Genomic DNA, 26048 nt, shown 5'->3' with positions numbered 1-26048 from the left:
GCCTTTCAGATTTGTGTCAGTTTATTAGGAAGAACAATCACAAGAAATCAGACTTCTACACTATCACACTCTGTCTCTTAAAGCTTTGTTTTAATAATTGTTTCAGGCAAGCAAAAGGCATTCACAAAAATGAAGGACTTCAAGTATAAATATTTTGGGAACCTTGGTCTCACCATAGAGAAATAAAAAATGGTCTCACTCACTGCAAGAACGTTAAGCGGTATCGACAGCAAAATGGCAGCCTCTATGAACATTACATAATATGTATCGCGCGTTTTGATCTAGACAGCATCCGCGTTTGAGTCAATTTCCGCCTCACGAACGGGAGAATTTTTTCGTCTGTGGAACCTCGTGAATCATCCTGAACAATGCTTGACTCGATCATCGTTTGACCGCGCCGTTTGGTGACATTGCTCCAAAATCCAACACTCACGCTAACCATACAAGTTCACGCGCTCCGCACCCATCAAACACGATGAGTGAAACTGACAAACGACCCCAGTTCGGCCAACGCTATCTAGACGATGACAGCCGAGTATTCGAACACAATGCTTGGTAAGTTCTGTTTCGCTTCTGTTTTTTTGTCCTCGCGTTTCATGTCGCTTGATGACCAACTTTACGTTCTCTGTAAACGTGCGCACAAACGAAGTCTCCGCGTGGGGTCTTCGTCTGTCTTGTGATTACTGTTATGTCACACGACATACAGGTCCGCATCAATACGGCGCGCAGCTCTGATCAGTAGAAATAATTCGCGTTTGGCAGCGCCACTGACGCAAAATGAAGGACGATTGAAAGCTTTCGTCGTTGTGGCGAGAGGAAGCCTGCTTCTCTGCAATGCATTGTGCGAAACACCTCAATAAAATTAGTGCAATTTGCATTAAATCGTGCAAGGCTGGGTCACAGCGTAGCTGGTGGGCACGTCCAAGCTTTCTCTTGTTTACCATCTGTACAGAATGCTTGAGCAGCGATTGCGTGCGTGCCTACGTGTGGTGATGATACTTTTCTATCTACGACACACGGCCAAGGAACGGTAAAGAAGGCAGGGAGGAGAAACCAGACCAGGAAAGCCGGTTTGCTACCCTACACGGGGAACGGAAAGGGAGAGGTTGAAACAGGTAGAGAAAAGAGTTCGGCTCGTGCCCGCTGTTGGAGGGCAAAATATGAACATATCCAACTTCACAAACCTCACCTGTCACCCCTAATGTTTCGCTATCGCTGCTGTTATTGCAGAGTAGCCGAATTAGTGCACCACAATCTCGTTAATAGTAGGGAAGGAAATGAGAAGCTAAAGGTTTGTGCTTATCCTGTAGCCTGTCACTTCTTTACTAGTTATAGTCTCTACCCTGCAGGCTCAAACTGAGCCGTGCTATTGAAAAACAAGATTACAATATCACCTGCTCTGCCTACACATCTTCAGAAGCAAAGAAAAAATAATAATAATAAAGAAGTGTTGCACCAATGTTTTTGAAATGTAGGGGTGTGTTGGTTGACAAACTTTGGTGGCATCTTAGTGTATAGACAAAGATGAAATGGACAATTTGCTATTCTTCATTGTAGAACTGCGATTAGTGTGCTAAACTCGCCTTGTGGTCTTGCGTTAATCTCGACGACATTTCTTGACAGCACTGTGAAAGCTACAGAACCACAGCACATGCCTGTTGCCACATCAAGAAATAGTACTTAAGCTTACTGATAGATTTAGATTTTCCTTCCTGAAATCAATGCTTCTTTATTTATTATGAGACTCAAACAGCTCCAGGAAGGTGTAGATAAAATACTTGTTCAATTTGCAAGAATGCCTTCCTTTACTTTTTTTGGACAGCACCAAAAAAAAGCACACTTGTTTTTTAAAATAAACATGGCGTTCGTGAACTAGTAGGTCTGCATGCGACTGCAAACGTGCCCTTTAGTTCTTCAAGAAAATACGTTCGTAGTAAGACTGAGATGTACACTGAACCATTGAAATTTCTTTCTTGTTGATATTTTTCGTGTTTTTCAAAATACGCTCACTAACGTGAACGAGCAAAATCGAAATCAGACGCCAGCTGCCGTACCGATTGCGGAGCAATGCGAATGTGTGAAATTCTCGCCTCTGCTCCAATGTCAAGATATGTTGACGCTTAGTGTACATCAATCTAAACCATGCTTACACAGGGACGACATCTGCTGGACAGAAGAGCAGCTGAAAGCTGCCAAAGAAAAGGTGGACGAGAACTCAGTCATCAGAGTGGAACCAGCCGTTAGGGGTAAGAGTCATTGCTCATCTGCAAAAAGCTATGAAACTGATACGCTTCGTGTTCCTCAACAGACCAATATGAAGCTGAAGCAGCACAATACTGGGACAAGTTCTACGGCATTCACAGCAACCGATTCTTCAAGGACAGGCACTGGCTGTTTGTGGAGTTTCCCGAGCTGCTGCCCGGAAACGCTTCTGCCAAGGATGCACCGCAGGACGACAGCACGGAGGAATACCCAGGCAAGGAAGCTTCACTAAGGATTCTCGAGGTTTGTCAAAGCACATCTGCGTTTTTGAAAGTGCATCAACTAGCATATCACGGAAGCAGAGGCCACCAAACACACCACATTCATTTAGTACCCCAACCTCTCCATGCAAACCAGCACTAGAAAAGACGAAGCGTTAGCGTGTCTATGTGCAAAGACTATTAGGGCTTGTTAGTGGTTTAGGTGGATTCGACTTCTAGTGAATGAATAACGGTCCGAAAATACAATGACATGAAAAAGACGCACAAATGCGCTGGCACATCTAAAGACTATTAGCAATAACTGGTGCATTCAGACATGTTAACCTAAACAGGACTGGCGTGTAACAGTCTATTGAAATGAGAACCTTTCAGGAGGTTTATAGCCAGCATGCATTAATGTTCTGTCACCTCTTGGACTTTTATTCTGGCATGGTGATGCACAGAAGTTTCACATTCGTTAGACTATGGGCACACTATCTGTTGATTCAGCCAGTTCACCTGCACCAAAGCAACCAGTTTTGATTATGGTCTGATGGCAGTCATAAAGTCATTTTGTAGCATCCGTGCTGCATCGACATGCGATAGCTCGTAAACTCTTCAATTCTGTATGGTTCTCAGTGCCTTAGTACAACGTTCAAGTACTCTTACGGACTCTGCCTCCTTGTACTTTCAGCATTAAAAAATACGAATTTCTCAAAGTATGGATGGTAAAAAAAAAGGGGGTGGATGGGGGGAAGAAGTTGCTAGGTTTTCAGAAACAACCTCCCCATGCCAGACTAACGTCACAGTGATTTTTCAATCTATCATTAGCATAAATATAATAAAAGTGCGACATACATAATGTAGTAAGAAGCACATACATTTTAGAGGATTTTTTTATGTTGCTTCAGTACCTACACCACGCACACACACATGCATTGTGTAACACAATATCTTGGCTAGTTTATTAGATTTTGTGTGCCTTATTTGGGCTATGTCTGCGTAAACTTTCACTGAATTGCCATACATTATGACAAGTTGATCGAGACGTTAATGAAACATTCATTTTTTTTTTTTTCTTCTAGATTGGCTGTGGTGTGGGAAATACAGTGTTCCCCATACTGGAAGTGAACAGGTCAGTCAGCATTTTTAACGAGTGGACTCCTGGAGTGTTGAGGCATTTTGGGGGAACTGCACTACCTTGTACAAGTTCCTTCAGTACCTATGTCTTTGTCGGGGCAGCTTGAAGTAGTTACAAGGTAGCACATCACAAGAAATGTTAGCCATCCTCTCTGTGGTCTCTGAAACATTACTGCACTCAAACCTCATAACAACACTTGCATATTCAAAATAGGTTAGTTATAACTGGAAATTCATTGTAAAGGTTTATTCATAACACTAATATCTATTGCAAGACTATTTTTCATTTACATCGTTATATTCAGGATCGTTATATCGAGGTTTGAGTGTATGAGCCTATTTTAAAGGAGCACTGACATCAAATTTCAAAATCGAGATGTGCCCATCGTTCGATCGCTCGGTATGCATAGGTCTTCTTGGCCAAATTTGAATGGCATCCGTCGCGTGGCAGTTATTTTGATTCAATGTCAAACAGCGTAGAAAAGCTAAGGAGAAAAAAACGGAAAATAGACTGCCCTGCGACATTGACACTAGTGCTACGTGTTCGGTGTGATACATTCCACAAATACCATCCTGAGTGACGATGTCCTAGTAGCGATGACGTGTACGATCCGAGTGTTCTTATCGTGGTGCCGACTGGTGCCGAAGCGCAGAAACGCACTCGCCCGTCACGTCTGATCTTCGCGCACCGGTTTGAATGATTTCGTGCAATCAGCAAGATAAAAACCACCTATAAAAGAACAGCAAAAGAAAAGAGCATGATTAAACCTGTGCTTGTTGGTCAGCAAGCCGGGGAATCGTTGCGAGTTGCAGTCGTCTAGTTCGAAGCACGGTTAAGCGCAATGAGGGTGTCTTTTCATATCAGGTATGTGTTACACATCAACACGACCACAAGCTATCAAAAGTGGAACAGCGTATAGTCAGATATCATCGCTAACAAGTAACACGCAGGTATCGTTGAATTTTAGTTCATCTGTAGACTTTGCGTCCATGTAAAAGTGGTAATACCATGTTAACCCCGAGAGGCTGTATAAGTGGGGCCTTCTGAAGGCGCAAAAAAGAAGCTGGCAAGCAAAAAACCTATTCTATTTCTCCGCTGATGCTCATTCGCGATAGCTATATTGCATTGACCCCTCTGCGTATACATGAATGCTTTGCACGCCAAAACACGCCAATATAGCTAACTGAGACACACGAGCGAACATGGCTGAAGCGTGCATCTTCGGGCACCTCTGCATTGCTGCTTGGAACAGCGTCCATTTCGGAATCACTGTTGTGCAAAAGGTCGATCGAAGCAAAAATAATTCGCGACGTCACGAATCATGGAGATTCCAAGCTCCAGACTATCGTATTTGACCCGAGTTGACACTTTGTACGGCGACGACAGCAATGCAGGTGACAAGGCATGACTGAATGTGTCTGCCTAGCAGACAAAATGTATGCGGAGCAGCTGAGTCTGACGTCAATCTTTTCTGTGGAGAAGTGGCCAGCTGTGGCGTGATCTGGAGGTTACCGCGAGGTAGCGCCACTGCTGGTGCTTCCAGCGCTAAATATGGTGGGATTGCCGACCGTTTTGAATAGTGCTAGATACCAGTGATATAAATAAATAAAAATGATAGTTATTCATCCCTCAGTTGCGTTTTAGGTCCCAAATCACTGCTACGGGGTCTATAGCTACTCGCTGACGCAAAAATCTTGGCATGAGTAAATTTGATGTCAGTGCTCCTTTAATCAACTGTGGAGTCTCTCTGCTTTGTCCTGTCCCAAGTTGCTTTACCTATCAACTCTTTGCAGATTGAGGTAATAAGATTACCGGTGACTTCATTGTGTGTTGCTTAGTCTCACACTAATGGTTCTGTCTAATGGCCAACTAGCATTGAAATTGAAAATTTAAACCACTTTTTGTTACATGTGCAGGGACCCGGGCTTGTTTGTGTATGGCTGCGACTTCTCACCTACAGCAGTTTCTGTTCTGAAGGTAACTATGCACATTTTTAAAATTAACCCAGTAGAAACGCATGCAGCGGTACGCATGCAGCGGTACGCCTGCAGCGGTACGCAGGCGTACCGCATGCAGGCGTACCACTTCTGTCACACCTGTTTCAACTTGCGTGATCACTTGCATGCGTGTTTCAACTTGCGTGTTTCAACTTGCATGCAGGCACACTTCTGTCACACCTGTTTCAACTTGCGTGATCAAGAGCAACTGTTTGTCGAAACAACACTCCTTTAAACTCTTCAGATACATATGTCTACATGGTGACTATGTTGCTGCCACCAATTTTAACTTCTCAGGAACATGTTACTAACCTACTACTCTCGTAACTCATTGATTTGAAAACCTTGATAACGGGGCTACCACACTTAAAATTGTAGAACCTGCAACATAGAACTAATGCATGTTCTATGTTGCATCATAGAACATGCATTAGTTTATTTTGCACATCATAGAACATGCATTCAAAAACCAAGTAAAGAAATATTTTTTGCAACAGTTGTCTTCATCTTAGCAACTGCTTTTTAATGTAGCGATAACAATTGCTACATGTTATATTGTCCTTACGTTTTGTATTATAACTTGCGCTTGTTTGTTCTTCAGAGTTTTCTTTTTTGCCTTGCTAAACATATATGTATTTTCTACTTTCGTTTTTTCGCACTGTGCTTTTTTTTTTTCTTACTGAAGATACCGTAACAACTGAATGTTGTATATTTTGTTTTTTCTCCCGTTAACATCATGTATGGGAGCCCCCCTGACAGTTTCCAACTTTGGGGCTCCTTGTGTGTATTACCAATCCTGTACGCACTTTTCTGTAAACTGACATCGTTGTTGAATAAACTTGAAACTTGAAACTTGAGAAACCTTTGCCAGGTACATCTAGAAAAAAAAATTACCAAGTAAGCTGTCGAAAACAATTCAGTGATCTCATTTGTTTGTCTATGCAGTATTTAAATGACTCCAGCTACACCTTGCGGTATTTCACTTTCAACATTTACATACGTATATCTGGCAAAATCGTCGTTCGTTCACAGCAGCAAAGCCAATCACGTTTAGCGTTTTACCTACACCATGATACCATTACGGTTTCATATCAAATTGCCTGTACTTCACTGTTCAACTGGAGTTCTTCCAAAAGTTAAACTTTTCACTCCTAATCATCCGTCGTGCTTTTTTCCCTTCTGGAAACTGTTCTTGCTTTATTTGACTACTGCACAGTACTTTACTGTTCGTACAAAAAACTAGCGAGTCATGATTCTCTCTGCTTCCAGTAGCACTTTACGTGTTTTCTGTTACTGAGATGTCCTAGCATGATGATACTCATTCATTTCTGTTGCAGCTTCCTGATGTAATTTGTAGTCAACTATGCACACAGTAATTTATTCTTTTGAAAAAAAAAAAAAAGCTAGCGACAAACAGTAGTCTTTCTTTCATCATTGCCATGACTGAAATTAAATGTTGCTCTAAAGCTTACACACAGTGCTCCATTTTCTATTCCGAACTGTCCAGGAACACAAGGACTACGATGAAAAGCGCTGCCACGCTTTTGTCTGCGACGTGACCAAGACGTGGGATGTGCCTTTCCCCGAGGAAAGCTTGGACTATGTGATGCTCATTTTCGTCCTTAGTGCCATCAGCCCCGACAGGCAAGTGACACTAACCTGCAGTACTACTTTGGCAGTGGGCGCTCTCGTTTTTCTAAGGCTAACGTCGAAAGGAGCAGCAGTTCCGTTCGACACGCGCTCCCGTGGTCCGCAAAATTTTGACCACCACTGTACAGAGCTCCTGCAGTAAAACACAATAAAAGTTGTGGAAGTGCATGCAGCAGCTGTAATGTTAAATTTTGTATTTCTAATTGTCATACTATCACATGTTTTGTATAGTTGTTCCACTTCAGTGGAAATAAACTGACCACCGATAGACACGCACACGCAAGCATTCACACAAAGCTATGGTGCGTAATTTTTCATTTCATGTGCAATTTCTACCGCTCTTCTACCTTTCACGATGCACTGTTCATACTTAGTACAATTAAAGCACCGATTCTGTAAAATATTAAACTGTCATTTAATATTTGTTTACCGGAACAGTTTACAGTTTCTACATTATCTGCCACACTCTGCATTATATCTCAGTTTTCTGATACAACTAAGCTTGCTGTATACAATTGTAGTCTTCTAATTTTGATAGGCTTCTGCCCAAAACCTGCTTCTGTATTTTTATCTCTAAACTGTATTATACTATTAATTTAATAAACATGACAGATCCTGCATATGCTTTGAAGTACCATGTCTTTTACTATTTCAGCTGTAGTGGTATAGTGAAATGCCTCTGCAATAAAATTACACGTGTAACGAAGGTTTCTTTATGTCCCTGCTCCATTGAGAGTGTTACTGTGCGCAACCTTTACAACAAAGCGACCCAAAGAATGAAGTATCTTGAACTCCCAAGCCCCGTCTCATAAAGGCATTTGAATGCATTCAGACTATCATGTAGCCCTCCCTGTTACAACACTCCATTTTTGGTAATTCATTCTTTGCATTCATCTCTAGGATGCAACACGTGATAGACTCAGTGGCTCAATATCTTAAGCCGGGAGGAAAGGTGATCTTCAGAGATTACGGTCGCTACGACATGGCTCAGCTGAGATTCAAGAACGGCCGATGCATCGAGGACAACTTCTATGCCCGCGGCGATGGAACCAGAGTGTATTTCTTCACTCAAGGTAACAATCTCTGGTTTCCTTTTAAAGTGAATGATAAAAGTGACAACAGAAAAAAAAAGAAACAAAACAGCAGTGCACACATTTCAGATTACAGGCATTGTGTGTTTGGTCTATTTAGCAAATATGAGATTAAGAACCGAGTCACATTAGTAAGAATAATCTGAATTCCAATTTTGATTAAACGAGCACTCGTAGATAATGGTACGAGAATTTTTCAGCATTCACTTATTAATTTTACTTCCATTTTTAAATACAGGGTTCTATCGGAATAGATGTCTATTACATTTGTCTCAAGAGCTATCAGTATTTCTACAAAACACTATATGTAAATGAAGTTACAGCTTTTAGAATGAAAGGGAAAAGTAGCGCTTCTACGACGAGTTTACAAAATGAAGGACACTTGTTTTTTCCCAGTCCTTGTTGTATAGGCGCAGTTTTCCCCTATCATTATACAACTCCAACTGGCCCAACGCTTTTCACTTGAGCAACACCTTTTAGGGCATAATTTTTTAGATAGCCTGCACAATACTTTGTTTACAGTTCTATATAAAGTTATAACAACAGAAGAAAGCAAGTAAATAAGGCCAGCATAACTGTTCTGCAACACATCACAGCTTGTTGGCCGGTTGCCTACTCCCGCAATCAAATAATAAATGAAATTCGCATTTGAAAGGATGCTCCCTGTCCACTATTGGACTTGTGCACGTACACAAGTGCAAGAAATATGGTTAGAGAACAGCTGTCGCAGTAGCTGTATCAGTGAAGCGCCATGTGCGTAATGCTAAAGATGAGAGTTCATCCCCTACCAGCGACGCATTATCTTTCAGACCTCATTAATTCTCATTTTGTAATAATTTTTTTACACATTTCAGTGAAGCATAATCAACTTCCCCTCTGCTTCTTCGTAGCGCAGTGCCTTGCAGTACTGAACAATATTGTGCTAGCATGCAATACTTGACAGTACTAACCCTTTCTATGCCGTTTATGAAAAGGCTGTAAGTGCATCAAGCTTGCATGTTATTTCAATGTGCTTGATATTCAATTGCAACAGAAATAATGTTGCAATATGTTTTGTTCATTTTATGGTCATTAATAAGTAGTAGTATTTACTTATCCTGAAGATATTGATGTTCTGTTTTTATATCAATTGAACCTAATCGCTGGCTAGAATATAGTGCAAGTTCATTTTTGTGTTCATTTCATGGAAAGAAAAAAAAAACTTTTGACATGGCTTGCAGAAAGCGATCAAACACTGCAGTTCCTTCAAAAAAGCGACCTCAATGTATTTTGCTCTTTCTAGTTGACACAGCTAGCAAAAGCCAGTGATGTGCAAAATTGTGTACTAAGCATTTCACTGGAGTAAGAAAAGAAAAAGAAAGATGGAAATTGTATAAGAGTCAATGTGGTTTAGTGTGTGTGTTTTTTTTTTTTTTTGTCAACATTCTAGACGAATTGACGAAGATGTTTACCAAAAGCGGCTTCGAAGAGGAGCAGAACCACCTGGATCGTAGGCTGCAAGTGAACCGCGGAAAGTTGTTGCGCATGTATCGAGTGTGGATACAGGCTCGATACAGAAAAAAAGAGGCCACCTCCTGACAAACTGTGATTGTTAACACATTGCTGTGTGATAAAACTGAGTTTCTGTTCATAACCCTTTGCAATATATCTCCATGAACTTAGAAACAGGAACACAAATTTTGTGTAATACACCTACTCATTCAGCATATTGTCGTCGTTTTTAACTGCATAAGATCCTTTCTTTCTTAGAAGCAAAAAAAAAAGGAAAACATTTATGGTGGTCCCGAAACCCCCTAAATGCGAAGCTGCTACATCCAAGGCCATGGAAGACTTCAAGTTCAGCATCGTGCTAAAAAAAAGAATATTACTTATGGCTAAACCGAGTAGACTCCAATGATGCTTATGCAAATCAAGAGTCAAGCTAATCCTATTCGATTAAGATCTGTGTAGTACGGAGCCATCTCATTTTGCATTAGATTCTGATGACATATGCAAACAAAAAAGCTTGAGCATTCTTTTTTGTTTTTTAGTGAAATAAAGATATGGTCAATGCTCTAGACAGGTTTGTTTTATCCTGCTAGAGATTGCTGCACATCAATCATTGAAACTTCACCAAGACCTTTAAAGTTTTCTACTGTGTAAAACCCACCACAAAACTTGAATGCGTTTGCAAACATTTGTCTGCATCACAGAGATCTCCAGACATTTCTTACACTGCTGTGGTTCAAGTGCAAATCTGCAATCCCAAGTGCCTAGGGCTTAAAAAGGGTGCCTTTGTATCTCCAGTGTGTATCTACACAATGCTGTTTAGTTCATAAAGCACAACATTGTACCAGAGATCCAAAAACATAAGTATGATATTTGAACCTAAAAATTTACAGGCCTCTGTGTGTACAGCAAAGTCATTATTATGGAGAGATTTTGTCAAACTCCCCCTGCAATGCGTTTATTTTTAACACACCAATGACCATAGCGTCGAGCCAAAACTCTCTTTCACTCAAGTTCACCTCTCGTTAAACTCCAAAGTGGAAAAGTAAACTCTTCAAACCTGTTTAGACCAGTTTTTGCTTGTTTGCATAGAGCGAGAATAATCACAGAAAAACAGCATTAGTTTATTTTGCACAAAACATAGCAGCGTGAAAAGATTTAAAAAGAAAGAAAGGAAAGCTCTATACTTGACATTCATGCCAAAAAAAAAAAATATCTGAAGAAATCGCATTTTGCAACACACTTCTGTCACACCTGTTTCAACTTGCGTGATCAAGAGCAACTGTTTGTCGAAACAACACTCCTTTAAACTCTTCAGATACATATGTCTACATGGTGACTATGTTGCTGCCACCAATTTTAACTTCTCAGGAACATGTTACTAACCTACTACTCTCGTAACTCATTGATTTGAAAACCTTGATAACGGGGCTACCACACTTAAAATTGTAGCAACCTTGCACGCATTTAGAAATAAGGTAGCACGGTTCAGCTAATATTGGAAGTTCCAACCTGAATTGAAAATAGCTTTATTAGTCTTGTTCGACAAAGAACAATATTGTAGATCAGTTCTCGTTCTGCACCCTGTTAACAACAAACTGCATGCACTGCTACAAAAAATTTACGTAACAAAAATATAATACTGCTTCGAATACCCTGTAGGGGACAATCTAGGTGTCAGGAAACTGAACATGTATTGGTAACATAGTTACCAATACAGCTTCCTATTGCCTGGGGATGTTTTCCTCATTCATGAGCATAGCATACCATTACGTTTCAAATTGTCGAAAACCGCTACACGTTAGGTTGCATTCAACGAAAACATTACAATTCAACGTGGAAATTCAAATCATACTCTCAATACTGCTACTACTACTGCAAATGAGTTCTGCGAAACCCGAAAGGTGGCGGAAGGGTCTAGAAATGGAAAGAAGGTAACCAACCGTTTGTAGCACAAAGCCACAAGGAAATCCATAAGAATTTCTGAAAAAGAAAGCCTCTTAGTTGCCGAAAAATTCGTCCTAGTGTGGGGTTCGAACCTAGAACAAATGCCCATCAGGGGCGGTCGCTCTGCCAATTGAGCTAACTAGGAATCCAACAATTGCTAGCACTGGATTTCCTTGGGACTTTGTGCTACAAATGGAAGGTTGCCTTCTTTCCCTTGCTTACTACTACATACTGCTAATCAAATAATGCCACCTTCAGTGTTGTTGAGTTTTTTAAAAACTGTGTGAAACAGTTATTTCGATACATGAACGTCTTACTACTAGTTCAGCTATTAGCACAAGTTTCAGTGATTGTAAATAAGCAAAAAAATTACAATTGTCCCTATTGTGATAAAGTGACACTATTATGAGGTATGTATGAGTTACAGTTATGTACATTCACACAATCTTAGCTACGAATGTCTTCAGTCTTAATATATTCCATACTTTCCAGCTATAACAACAGTCACACATCAACTCAATAAAAGACTAAATTATGAAGCACGCATTCTACAATTTAAAAATACTCGTATATTCAACTTGCATCCTCTTTTTCACTGGTTCTTGAGCACGACGCCTAAACTACCAAAAAAATAATAAGGCACACTTTAAAATCAGTTACGTGCATTTGTTCATCGACAGCAGGCCCTACAACGAGAGCCTTCACGTGTTGATCAAAACATACCCATGCCCACCTGCCATCAAGTGACAGTGAAAGTCCCGCTGCAGCTGAAGACAGCAAACCTTTAGGACAGCACATGCCTCGACACAAATTGTGGAGCTGGAAAAACCTCGTCCAGATGTATCGCAAGAGACGACAACGAGGAAGCCTGAGTTTAATAGCAGCACGTGCCTACGCGGAAAACAGAACGAACCAACTACAGTGGATTCTTAGCCAAAGACGGTACTAATGACTGAAGTGAGGGAAAGAGGAAGCGCTTGCAGTCCCCGAGCCACAGCTCTTCAGTATGTTCTCAGAGCAAACAACAACCAAAGCCTCCACTCCCACCGACCTCTTGGGACCACTAAAAGTCCAAAGAGATTTCCCAAATAGCCAAACCGTACAGACAACTAGGCCAAGTCCAAGTCTGCTGCCTCCGTAAGGTACAATCGCTTTAAGAAAGAGGTGTACCAAGAACTTATGAAAGGAGAAAGCCCATGGGCCAAAAACACTTGTGCATTCAGGACGTGCCCCCGCACAAAAACAAGTGGTAAGCGCTGAAAATACCAAAGCTAACAAAAACACTGAATTTAATATTGACCGATATGTGGGGTTCAACATACCAAAACCACAATATGATTGTGAGAGACGCTGTAGTGAGGGACTCCAAGAATTTCGACCACCTGGGGTTCTTTAACCTGAACCGAAATCTGAGCACACGAACCTACAGCATTTTCGCCTCCATTGAAAATGCAGCCACCGCAGCCAGGATTCAATCCCGCGACCTGCGGGTCAACAAACGGGTACCTTAGCCCCTAGACCACCGCGTCAGGGCTACAAGAACGCTGGGATAACAAGGTTTAATGGAACAAAACTTCTAGCAGCCAGGATTCAATCCCGCGACCTGCGGGTCAACAGATGGGTACCTTAGCCCCTAGACCACCGCGGCGGGGCTACAAGAACGCTGGGATAACAAGGTTTAATAGAACAAAACTTCTAAAGTACAGAATTGGTTTGCAAGAGAAAAGTGCAAAATGTTCCAAACCTCTGCAGAAACCACAGCATCATGCAGTTTCAGCAGGGGTTGATTGATTGATATGTGGGGTTTAACGTCCCAAAACCACCAAAACTGCCGTAGTGGAGGGCTCCGGAAATTTCGACCTTCTGGGGTTCTTTAACGTGCACCCAAATCCGAGCACACGGGCCTACAGCCGCCTCATCGGAAATGCAGCCGCCGCAGCCGGGATACGATCCCGCGGCCTGCGGGTCAGCAGCCAAGTACCTTAGCCACTAGACCATCACGGCAGCGCCTTTCAGCAGGGATTGGAGGGAGGAAGATCTGTTTGTTGGGAAACTGTGAAAAGAGTTGCAGAGGAGCCTCCTGCAATGAACAAGAATTACTTTTGGACATCAATGTGCGACCTTCCCATTAAAGCCGTTGAGCACAAGGCAGGCTTTTGGAAAACTTTGAAGGAGATTTCCGAAGAAAACATTAAAAACAGCAGCATGGGAGGCTCCTCTAATGGACATGAACAACCCTTTGACAACAGTGCCCCCGTCAGTGCGCGACCTTCCCGTTGAAGCTATAGTTGTGGTTGCACGCGAATTATGAAGGACCTATTGCAAACAAAATGTTGGCAATTGCGGATGCACACAGAAATTGGATGTTCCACAAGACTAAATCTCTAAAATATAAGTTAATAAAAGTGAATTCACCAATGCCTCTCGTTCTGTTCACAGCTGTACAAGCAAGCTTACTAGGCTTGGCTAGTTGACACCAGCTACAAATCAAGAGTCTTGGCCTCGTATAGAAATGGGACTGCAGTTCAAGCAACATAAGGAGCAAAGAATATGCTAAGAAGCTTCCCTAAGCACAGATGGTTAGTCGTTGTAACAGCAGTTGACAAGTGCACATGTTTCCGAGCAATGGTCAGAGGCCTTGCACGATGCTTCTGTACAATTCGTTGCACTAATATGCAGAGCAGCACCCCGAGAAACAAACTATGGAGTTGCACCTTCAACAAAACTTCACATTGTGCAAGTTAATCGGACGATCTTGCTTCTTGCTACCTGTAGCAAGTGGCTAAATCGATTGAGAATTACACCGCTTAAAGAAAAGAATGCCCACTAAAGCTCCATTATGAAACCTGAAGAGCAGCTACCTTTTGCCAGTTTCTAAGGTACACTCCAACCTGGTATAACAAATTTGAGTACAGTGCAGTCCACTTATAACGATACCACATATAACGATATATCGGTTATAACGATGGGTCGACTTAACAGTCTCATTTTATGCATTGGGGCTATGGGGAAAAAAACCATATATAACTATATGTTATCCACCGCATATCGGATACAACGATGAAAAGTTTGCCGTGGACGGCATGTTTCATTCAGAATAATCGTAACATTTAGATTGATAAGTTCCTCTGAAACGAACTATGCCGAGACAAGACGAAAAGTTAGCGTAGGCGAGTACCTGCCGCCACTGCAGCACAGCGCCGGCAGCGCGTCAAGGCCGTTCAAAAAGCCGAGGAGAGCATCGCGAGTTGGCGCGACGCGCTACAGATGGCGCCAGCTGTGTCACGTTTTGCGCCTCGCCGCGCGTCAACCGCGGAGAGGCTGAGAGAATTTTAAAAAAAAATGCGAAAAGCAAAGCGCCGCGCTTCGCGGCTCCCCGCCTTCTACAACGGCAAGCCGGCAAGCTACTCGTAGCTTGCCGAACGAAAGCGGGAAAGAGAGAGAAAATAAAAAAAGCGAAAAGCAAAGCGGCGCGGCGGCATCGGGGCGGGGCCTCGTTGGCATTCCGGCTGTGTACCTCTGGCTGTGCTTTCTTCCTCCCACTGCTCCCGCCCCGCCGTCGGTCAGTCTCTCTTCCTCAGCGAACGCGTGATGCGTTCTTCCGAGTAAGAAATAAAGTCTTGTTTTTGACATCCTACTATCTACAATATTTATTAATTGGTGAAAATAGCGAAATGAAGCCTGGAGCTACAAAAGGTACGTCCGGCGACGATTTTTTGGCGGCAGTCCAGATATAACGATCACCGGTTATAACAATCATATTTTTAGGTTTTCTCGATATCGTTATAAGTGGACTGCACTGTATAACAAATCATCAGTTATAATGGAGTAAGTTACCAATAGCTTTACCATAGATACAGTGTTACAAATAATTATTTATAACAAAGTTCTGGATATAACAAAGTATTTTCCTGGCGGATGTGACTGTTATAATGAACTCTGAGTGTACATGTGCCATTAGAATGCCTTGGTGGGGAGCTTAGAATTAATTTTCACCACTTGGAATTCCTGAAAGGCACCTAATAAGCACATAGGTGTTTTTCCCATTTTGACCTCATCACTTAAACGTGGTAGCCGTATCCAGGAATTGAACCCACACATTCCGGATTGGCAGCGCAATGCCACATCCTAAAAGCCACCAACATGGTAGGCCGAATGCCACCATGCTGACCTTTCTCCTGCTGCCCTGTTAAAACGAATAGCGGGGCATGATCAAATCAAGTGGACCCACTACACACCGTACGGTTATTGCACCAGATAATGTCAATGCACCAAGCTGGATCACGGGTGAGCAGCTGCACCGTCACCGCAAAATACGTCCGTTCGACATCACACCGAAATGCTTCCTTCACGGAAGGAGGTCTTGCCAATGAGGCAGTTAATGAGCACACTGTGGCCCTCTCCATTCAGCCTCTGTGCCTCCTTGAAGATTTCAGCCAGCCGGTCCTTGTCGGGCAACGACACTAGCATGCCCTTCGCACCCAGGCCCTCGGCTGACTTGTGGTAGTCGGTGTACTGCGAGAGGCAAAACGTCAAACCAGAACCAATTGCAGCAAATTTCTCAGGAGAGGAACGAATGAGAAATTCGGAGAACAACAGCACTGTGCTAATAATTGGAGACCGAGTTTTAGGCAAATACCAGTTTTGTTCCTTGTGCTGCAATCGCCCTACTTTGATATATGAGCATAAATTAGAGGTTAACGAGGGATTTTTATGGTGCTACTATACCATGTATAAATGACTTAAATGCTGCCTATTTTTAGCGTTTGTGCCTAGCTTATAAGTGCCTAGAAATGCCTCCTTTCAAAATTGACACCAATATGCATAGATCGGTGAACTTGCTCACGAGTGGACAAATTCTGACTCACTCAGGCTCAGATAGGGCCATGAGTTTGAGTGAGTCTGCATGAGTAATATTTTGGTGAGTTTGAGTTCGAGTGAGTCCAGTTGAAGAAACTGTTCATGAGAGTGAGTCCAAGAGGGCCGTTTCAGTGAGCACCAAGCAGTGCCACAAACAGAGAAAGTGCATGCATAAGACACCCTTTCCAAAGTTAGCAGGTAGTAACTGTTCTACTCTTAAGAAAACAGGGAGAAAAGAACACTTTCGATATTCTACTTTTTCCAAACATGTGCATCATGTATGAAAAATTGCTTCAGGGGAAATGCATCCATAAGTTCGACATTATTAAAAACCATCCACGTTGCAGTACTCACACTCAGCCCACACGCAACGTTGCTTTTGAACATTTTGACCTGCTCCCTAGAGATCTGCATCCAACACGCATCGTTGCCAACAACGGCCATGACCGGAATCTGCAAATGAACCATATGAAGAAGTGAAATAAAAATAGAACATAGAAATGCCCAATGTTTCTCACTTTACAGGTGTTTGTTTGCTACCCTGCACCTTCAGCCTTTATCTTTTCTTTTTTTCAAAGTTCTCACTCACCAGACGCTGATCAGGAATCATAATGTTTATTTACCTGCACTCAATTACAGCTACTGTGTTAAATGCCAGAACCTGTTGCTAGTTTTTTACAATATTAAATTTTGTTAGAATCAAGCCGACTACTCCTTTGGTGATTGAGTATATTTCCTGCACTTTATATAGCTGTAAGCAGTGCTACTGTTCCACCTAGCGCGAGTAGGACTATGTTAGGGGGTTAACGACCTCCTTTTGTCCTGACTGGCCAATGCCTTGTATTGTCCCAAAAGCGAATAAATTATTGAAATTTTGTTTCATCTGCACCTTTTTGTGCCATTCCTCATAGCCTCTTATGAAGCAATGCTAGTGCAACGCTGAATCATTGGCATTGTTCCCAGTGAGACAGGTTACCAGGAAAAAAAATATGCACGACAATCTTATGTGCTGTCGTTTAGGTTCTGTGGGGATGCTCCACCATGCTAAAGAACACTTTAATTGGCCTGGAATGGGACAGTCTGTCCAGGTGTATGTGGCCAGCTGCACGCAGTGTCGGCACCACGAATGCCCATCCACTGCTCCAGCTGGTCTTCTTCGTGCGTAACAATATTGTTGTTTTAGACGTTGTCGTACATTGCGCTTTTACTCTGACATAAATTGTTATTCGACTTTAAGTGTCCCTTTAACCTTTAAGTGGTGTTTTGCGGCAGTGCGGATTTCCCCTGGGTACGTGTTTTCACGGCTCAGCACCATTTACTGCAATGGAACCACTTTTATAGAAAGTTACATGCTAAATAATAGTGTACACTTGAATAAAAGCTTTCACGGCTTAGCACCCCTTTCTTACAGTGAAGCCACCTTTACAGGGCATTACTATAGATTATTGTGCATTTGAGTTGCAAATGTGCAACTCGAATAACTCGAACTTTTCAATTTTTTTCAATAAAATTTCAAGTGAATTTGAATACTGCATTATTTGTTTGAATATTCAAAGCATTCTAATATTCACACAAGCTTAGTAAAAATGGCTGTCACACTGCCATTTTTAACAAATCGCGAAGTCCGTGGGGCCATGCAAGCTCGCCAGCACCACAAAAAGATTCTTTGACCTTTGCACGCGCAGGCCACTCTCAAGTTTTCTGCATTTCGTGGAACTTTCAAGCAGGATATCCGGCAAACCAAGCTGCCTTCTTCCCGCCGTATGCTCCCCCCCTTTCACTGTATCGCAACTTTTTCGCCTGCCTCTCGCAAGTCTGCTCTCCTCTCTTTACCGCAACTCCAGTTCCACGCGTCCTCGCTTGTATGTCGGGCGTTCACGTGTTGCTTGTTGTTGGTGTGCGGGTGTGGTCAGGATGGTCGACGGGAGGCCTTCCGCGCCTTTTCCTCAACACATAGAAAGTGCGGCCGCTTGGCTTGACGGCCGCGTTGTGTAGGGTTTCCATAGCTATTGACTACCCAGCAGCCAACTTGCCGCTTTGCGTGTCCCTGTATTCAGCTGTGGAGATGGTGAAGGCTCCCTGGGTGGATGTGACAGCTACATGTGTGTTGAAACCGTTGTCACGAGGCCGACTTCATCGACGTTTGACACAATGTTGAGCCTGAAGCCTCCTGGCAGCACCACCCCGGCGGCAATTTGTGGCAGCGGGTCGTTGACACTATGGGGGGCCGAGGGATCTGCTGGGATGATTTAATTACGGCCTATTATGATGCCGGCACTGCAGAGCCATGCGTGGATGAGGGCACTGTGAACGAAGTGCGCGGCAAGAGCGATTTGGAGGAATCGGATGGCGACGACAAAACTATGGAGCCAGTTCCCACAAGCGTGCCTGTAACAATTGCCTACATTAATATCCTCAGGCAGCTTGTATATGCCAAGGGCCTCGACGAAGAGCACACGGCCGCTTTAAATAAATACGAAACCAACCTTATCGCTTCTGCTCTTCAGAACATGTGCACTATGGACTTCATTGTGAATAAAATTTTGTGTTCTCACTCGCCGCTTTTTTTAAGGTGTGTTTCATATACTACGAAATTTGGGATAGAGTGAACGAATGCCGCCTCACGCTAAGGCTCGTTATAAGCGGGCCCGATTGAAATTTGATTCCAATTTGCATCATCATTGCAGCACTACCATTAAAAGACAATAATTAATGGCCCCTATGCTGCTGGGTTATTTTGGTCCTCCTAGAAAAAATACCCCTTCTTTCGCTAAGACAAAAATGACAGCTACACAAATGTAAAATCGTATTTACGTCCAACAATCAAACAAATCATTAGAAAACACATTAGATTATACATGGTCAAGAAATTCGAAGTACATCTAATGTAGCCATGAATGCACAAAAGGTCACACATATGGGAACCGTTGTCACGAGGACGATTTCATCGACGTCTGACACAATGTTGGCCGCTGCCCTGTAAAGCCCTAGCCTCGGTGACCAACTCTGGGCCGTCCAGCAGGCCCGCGAGGCGGCGGTCAGGCAAGGTCTTGACGTCCCCACGCGGGAGACCTAAGGTCCGGTCGGCGAAAGCTCTGCCGGACTTCCAATAAAGTTCTTACCAACCAATGAGAATGCACATTCCAATCACACATGGAAACTTCTTGCATAATCACACTCACCTTGTGCCTGACGAAGGTGTCAAACTCCAGCATGGAGTAACCAAGAGACCCATCTCCATATATAATCACCACCAGGGATTCGGGATGGCACAGCTTTGCACCCAAGGCAAAGCCCCCGCCAACACCCAGCGTTCCGAAGGCGCCGGGATCTAGCCATCTCAATGGCCCACTTGGCCTGTAAGAGAACACAAGTACTGATTAAATAGCACTGGTCTAGAGCAGCCAGTCGGCTGCTTTGGTTGCATTTCTTGTAAAATATACTGAGACTTGCCGTAATGATACCAGACATAGCCGTACTGCATGCTAAGTCCATGTGCTACGAATGGGAGCTTGCAGCAAGAAGCTGCGGATGGTGACGACACACACAGTCGTCTGCTAGACTGCTCGAAACATGCGCATTAGCAGGGGGATGAAAAAATGGCATTTGCCTGCCCATCTCCAAGCCTCACTATCGCTCCCCTACTGCAATGACACATGGGTTTGCAGCCCGTAAGACAACATCATGCTGACAGCCATGACCCTAGACAAGCGTGATTCAGACTGTGCACCCATGGTGCGTTTGGAAAAATTCCTTTAGTTCTACCTTTTTCTCGGTTTTTTCTTTCTGCCCCTTTTGCTCCTCAGCTCAGACAGGGTAACAACGTCGCCAATCTGACATTGTTTCTAAGACTGGTCACTCCGTGAGATTTCTAATAATTACGGTCGAGCTTTATCCGGTGTGCGGCATGACCACTCTTACTGTGCATGCGCGTCCCCTCTCCTACACTTCCCTTCTCTCACCTCACAACGTAGACGCAGGCAGCGCCTGCTGGCCAGCTCTCACTCCCCCTCTCTCTCCTCTAGGCATCCCTCCCCGCGACGCTTACACCCTAATTGTGCATGCGCGTCCCATCCCCTTTCTCCCCTCTTCTACGCCCCCCTCCTACCTCGCCTGCTAGGGAGTTTCTTGATTGAAAAAACCGACTGCTTGCACTGCACAACTGTTAGCTAGCCACCCCGAATATATAGGCACTGGATCTTGACCTTCAAGGTAGTGCCGGTAAGAGATTTCTCCAGTGCGTTGTTGAACGATAAAAATTTGCAGCGTGTGCGTTGACTAAAAGTGGATTGCGGGTCTCTGTGTCCAATCGGAGTCTTCCGAATCTCATTGCCCATTAGCAGTGACTGGCATGTTCCAGTATGAAACGCCGGTCTGTCACCGCATGCTTTGAATCTCCCCACATTCCTCTTCTGCGCAACGCCGCGATGAGCGCCAGCGTCAGTGCCGCAAGTGTTAGCGCCTGCTGCCTTGCGTCTACACATGGATTTTTTTACCGGGAGATGGTGTAATTTTTTCCCCTTTCTATCTCTCTCTCTATTTCTCGCTTCCTCTTTCATTCTTTGCTTCTCTGTATTTCTCTACCTTCTGTCTTGCTTGTTTTTCTATCTCACTTTTGCGTGTTTCCTTCTATTTCATTCACTTGCAGTCTATTTCTTTTCACGCCTTTCTATATATTTGTATTTATTTACTTTGTTTCTTTCTAGTTCTCTCTTTTTCATTCTTTCTATCTCATCTTTCTTTCTCTCTCATTGTACTCGTTCTCTTGCTCATCAGAGTTATTGCATCCCACACTGAGGAAATTGGCCCACTCGTTCTGACAACCACGCAGATGAAGACGAGGATGAAGAGGGCACATGCTAGCAGAGTTGTTACGCTCATGATGATGTAAGTTTACTTTGTAGTTAGGCTTCCCAGTTTCTTCCGCGCATGCCCGATCCATATTTTTGGTTCGCCGGACAAAACAACTATTTGCTGAACAGCGCCACTGGTAGAAGGCGGATTATTGCTACAGAGCATTTAACCTATGTTTCCTTAAGTCGAAACATCACCTCATAAACATGGCCACTGCTGGCTCTTTGGTTTGAAGAAAAGAACTTTTTTTTTTCCTGGAAACTTGTTTTTTTAGATTCCTCTATAATTCCAAAATCTTTCTCAGTCTCCTCCATGCATGAAAGAACCAATTCTTGACCAGTACACTTCGCTTAACTGGTCAAATTTCCATGCCACAATGCAAGGTCTTGATCTTAAGATTTCGCTACATTGACTGTATTCGCTTCTGCTTTGGAGTCTATACCTCAAGCACTAGACAAAAAAGTACTGCACTGAATGCATTTCACGATTCAGAACAATAGCACATGTTAAAGCAACAAAGTACTCATGTTTCTGGGACCCAAGCATGCAATGTGTGCAGTGAATAGGTAATGTACGCACTTTTCAATGCTTCAGGTACATTTTGCGCATAACTGTACTCTGACTTTGCCCACCTGAGGATGTAGGCTGCAGTTCCCACAAAGTCACCGCCGTCAGCAACCAGGATGGTGTCATCTGGTAAAGATGCTTCCAGTTCGCTGAGAACCTTCAGAGGGTTCAAATGCTTGTCAGCTGGTGCGTCCACCATCGCTCTGCAATAGTAACATATGAAGGCCTGTAAATCTATTACCTGTTTGGGTCTAACTGCATCAAAAGATTGGGTGTGCAAGACCTGTCCACCGTGTATTCGTCTCGAGCTGAAGGCTAAGTAGAGCAATTTGAAACAGCTTAAAAATTTAGTTTCAGGTCTCGTAAGTATGTAGCAGCTGTAAAGAAGCTTCCGAACACTGAAATTGGTGGAACTCTCAGGTGCCTTCTAGTGGGTCTACCCAAAAGGGATGCCGCTCGCGCTGAGAACCCGTGCTTGGCCGTTACTGTCGCCATTGTGCTTGCTCGCTGTGGGCCGGCTAATAAACGCCTTAACATTTTGGTGGAGAGTGCTGTGCCCTTCAAACATCTTCGGTTCACATTCGATGCCCTTGGAGCTTGAATCCCGTACCGTGCCTTCAACCATGCAACAAGACGCCGCCCAGAAACGCTTCCTCCTGCGCCGACGCCATGTTCCGGTGTCCCCCGCATCCGCGACCCACCTGTCTTCACCGGCGCGGATGGCACCGACGTCGAGGACTGGCTCGCCATGTACGAACGCGTCAGCGTCCCCAATCATTGGGATGAGGCAGGTAAACTCGGCAACCTGGTTTTCTACCTCGCGGGTGTGGCCGGCGTGTGGTATAACAACCACGCGTCTGATTTCGCAACCTGGTCCGATTTTAAGACCGCTATCACCAACGTTTTTGGCCGCCCTGCCGTTCGTAAGCTGCGAGCCGAGCAGCGCTTACCCGAACGCGCTCAGCAGGCCGGTGAATCATTCACCAGTTACATTGAAGATGTCCTGGACCTATGCAAGAAATCCAACGACAGCATGTCCGAATCAGACAAGATCCGGAACGTCATGAAGGGCATTGCCGATGATGCCTTCACGATGCTGCTTGCCAAAAACCCAGGCACAGTAGCTGAGGTCATCACGCTGTGCCAGAGCTACGAGGAGCTCCGCCGGCAGCGTTCGATGACCCGTCGCTCCACACCACGAGATGCAGGGCTTGCAGGCTTGGAGGCGAGCTGTGACCAGGTGGCACTGGTGGCAGACCTCAAGTCCTTCATACGTGAGGAAATCGCACGGCAGTTCTCTCTCCTGCCCTTTGCCCACCCACCGGCTGCTCAACAATCGGCCACTACCATTTTCCCCCCCATCCGCCGAGCGATTGAGCAGGAAATAGCGGAGGTCATGCCTGCGTACCACCCACAACAGCTTCCGGCTCCTGTACCCCCAAGTTACGTCCAAGTGGTCGCCAGGCCGCCTCCAGTCGTTCAAGCGCCCGCCCCACTGACTTACGCCGAAGCTGCCGCACGACCTCCATCCTTTGCAGCGAGTATGCCGGCTACGTATGTTGACGTGACCTCTCAGACTCAGCTCCAGCACCCCCTGCAGCCTTTCCAGTCACCGTTCCGTCCATCGGCTCTTGCGTCATGGACAAGACCTACCCCGGCGAACCGATGGCGCACATCCGACAACCGGCCCATTTGCTTTGCCTGCGGTTACGCCGGCCACGTAGCACGTTATTGCACTCGCGTACAGACGCCCCATATCTCGTCGCCTGTTGCTGGCCAGATCAGGCGTACCTATCACGAGAAAACGCCGTCTATGCCACCGCCAACTCGCCTAGCTTCATCTTCTCGTAGTTCACCGTCTCCACGACGTCGTTCCCCGTCCCCCATGCGGCCAAGTTCAGCTGCTCACGGAGCCGAATTTTTTTCTTCTCTCGATCTGCGCTCGGGGTACTGGCAAGTACCCATGGCTGATGACGCTCGACCGAAAACTGCGCTCATCACACCCGACGGCTTGTACGAATTCAACGTCATGCCGTTTGGTCTATGTAATGCACCTGCGACCTTTGAGCGCATGATGGACACCGTTCTGCGCAACTTGAAATAGCACACGTGCTTGTGTTACCTCGATGACCTTGTTGTGTTGGCTCCAGATTTCTCTACGCACCTCCAACGTCTGAAAGAAGTTTTTGCACGTGTCAGCAATGCCGGCTTGCAACTAAATCTGAAGAAGTGCCGCTTTGCAGCACGGCAACTCACCATCCTTGGGTACATCGTGTCCAAGGATGGCATTCTTCCTGACCCAGCCAAGCTTCGGGCCGTGGCCGAATTCCCCAAACCTGCGTCCGTCAAAGAACTGCGTAGTTTCGTGGGCCTGTGATCACACTTCCGACGCTTCATACGAAACTTTGCCACGATCATATCACCGCTGACGAAGCTCCTTGGAAGTAACGGGTCCCTCAATTCGTGGTCGTCTGAGTGCGACGACGCGTTCGCGAAGCTCCGCCATGTGTTGACGTCTCCTCCCATTCTACGCCACTACGACCCTACGGCCCCGACGGAGGTGCACACAGACGCCAGCGGTGTAGGCCTCGGCGCTGTCCTGGCGCAGCGCAAACCCGGATTCCCTGAATATGTCGTAGCATATGCAAGCCGTACGCTCACGAGAGCTGAGACGAACTACACCGTCACGGAGAAAGAGTGCCTAGCGATCGTCTGGGCTCTTACAAAGTTTCGACCGTATTTGTATGGTCGCCCATTCGATGTCGTCACCGACCATCATGCACTATGCTGGCTTTCATCATTGAAGGATCCCTCAGGCCGTCTCGCCCGGTGGGCTCTTCGTTTACAAGACTACGACATCCGCGTGCTGTACCGCAACGGACGCCAGCATGCTGACGCCGACGCCCTCTCGCGCTCCCCTCTGCCTGAAGGTGATGTGCTCTGCTCAGTATCCTGGGCTGCTGTTTCTGCCATTGACGTTGACATAATCGCTACCGAACAGCGAAAGGATAATTGGATCGGCCCGCTGATCGACTTGCTCTCTGATCCATCCGCAACGCCATCCACGCGTGCCTTGCGTCGTCGAGCTCGCCATTTCACCATCCGTGACGGCCTTCTACACCGACGCAATTACGACACCGATGGCCGGCAGTGGTTACTCGTGATACCCCGCAGTCTGCGGTCAGAGATATGTGAATCCTTTCATTCTGATCCGCAATGCGCACACTCTGGGGTATTCAAAACCTACCATCGCATTCGGCAACGCTACTTCTGGCGCGGGATGTACCGCTACGTGCAGCAGTTCATTCGCTCCTGCCTCGCTTGCCAACGCCGCAAACCGTCAGCACACACGTCGCCAGCCAGTCTGCAACCGTTACCTTGCCCTGAGCGTCCGTTTGGGCGCATAGGTATCGATTTGTATGGACCACTTCCTCTGACGTCGGCTGGTAACCGCTGGGCCATCGTCGCCGTAGATCATTTAACGTGATACGCCGAAACCGCCGCTATCCCTGCGGCTACTGCGCGTGATGTCGCATCCTTCCTTCTGCATCGATTCATACTGCGCCACGGTCCACCTCAGGAGCTTCTCAGCGATCGAGGCCGTGTCTTCTTGTCAGAAGTCGTCGAAGCCATTCTCACAGAGTGCCATTCTGTCCACCGCAAAACTACTGCTTACCACCCGCAGACGAATAGTCTCACCGAACGCTTTAACCGCACCCTCGGCGACATGCTTTCGATGTACGTCGCCGCCAACCACACTAATTGGGATACTATACTGCCCTTCGTCACATACGCCTACAACACCGCCCCTCAGAGCACAACCGGGTTTTCACCTTTCTTCTTGCTGTACGGAAGGCACCCCTCACACACTATCGACACAATACTCCCGTACACGCCGGATCCATCTGAATGTGCACCTATTTCTGAGACAGCCAGGCTTGCTGAAGAGTGTCGAGAGCTTTCCAAGACATTTACGACGCATGAGCAAGAG

At 45.1% G+C, this 26048-nt stretch overlaps 2 protein-coding genes across 4 annotated transcripts in view; one reads left to right on the top strand and one right to left on the bottom strand.

Moving 5' to 3' along the window:
* Positions 1–217: 217 nt before the first annotated feature.
* Positions 218–10398, top strand: Mettl2 (methyltransferase-like protein). The gene is made up of 8 exons (XM_037432209.2): positions 218–555; positions 2155–2246; positions 2309–2505; positions 3548–3597; positions 5520–5580; positions 7108–7244; positions 8151–8323; positions 9771–10398. Exons 1-8 carry the CDS (start codon positions 476–478, stop codon positions 9917–9919), a joined length of 939 nt encoding a protein of 312 aa, XP_037288106.2. The 5' UTR covers positions 218–475; the 3' UTR covers positions 9920–10398.
* Positions 10399–10932: 534 nt separating this feature from the next.
* LOC119181035 (2-hydroxyacyl-CoA lyase 2) overlaps positions 10933–26048 on the bottom strand; it is a 42713-nt gene continuing 27597 nt past the window's right edge. For all 3 annotated transcript variants that reach the window (XM_037432208.2, XM_075875425.1, XM_075875424.1), the window contains 4 exons: positions 22123–22260; positions 19819–19993; positions 16991–17089; positions 10933–16291 (listed from right to left, as the gene is read on the bottom strand). In XM_037432208.2, the coding sequence (XP_037288105.1) occupies positions 16106–16291; positions 16991–17089; positions 19819–19993; positions 22123–22260 (598 nt within the window). In that variant the 3' untranslated portion in view covers positions 10933–16105. The remainder of the gene's footprint in view (positions 16292–16990; positions 17090–19818; positions 19994–22122; positions 22261–26048) is intronic.

Source organism: Rhipicephalus microplus, chromosome 10 (genome assembly GCF_043290135.1).
Source record: "Rhipicephalus microplus isolate Deutch F79 chromosome 10, USDA_Rmic, whole genome shotgun sequence".
NCBI lineage: Eukaryota > Metazoa > Arthropoda > Arachnida > Ixodida > Ixodidae > Rhipicephalus > Rhipicephalus microplus.
This window is presented reverse-complemented; position numbering and strand designations above follow the sequence as displayed.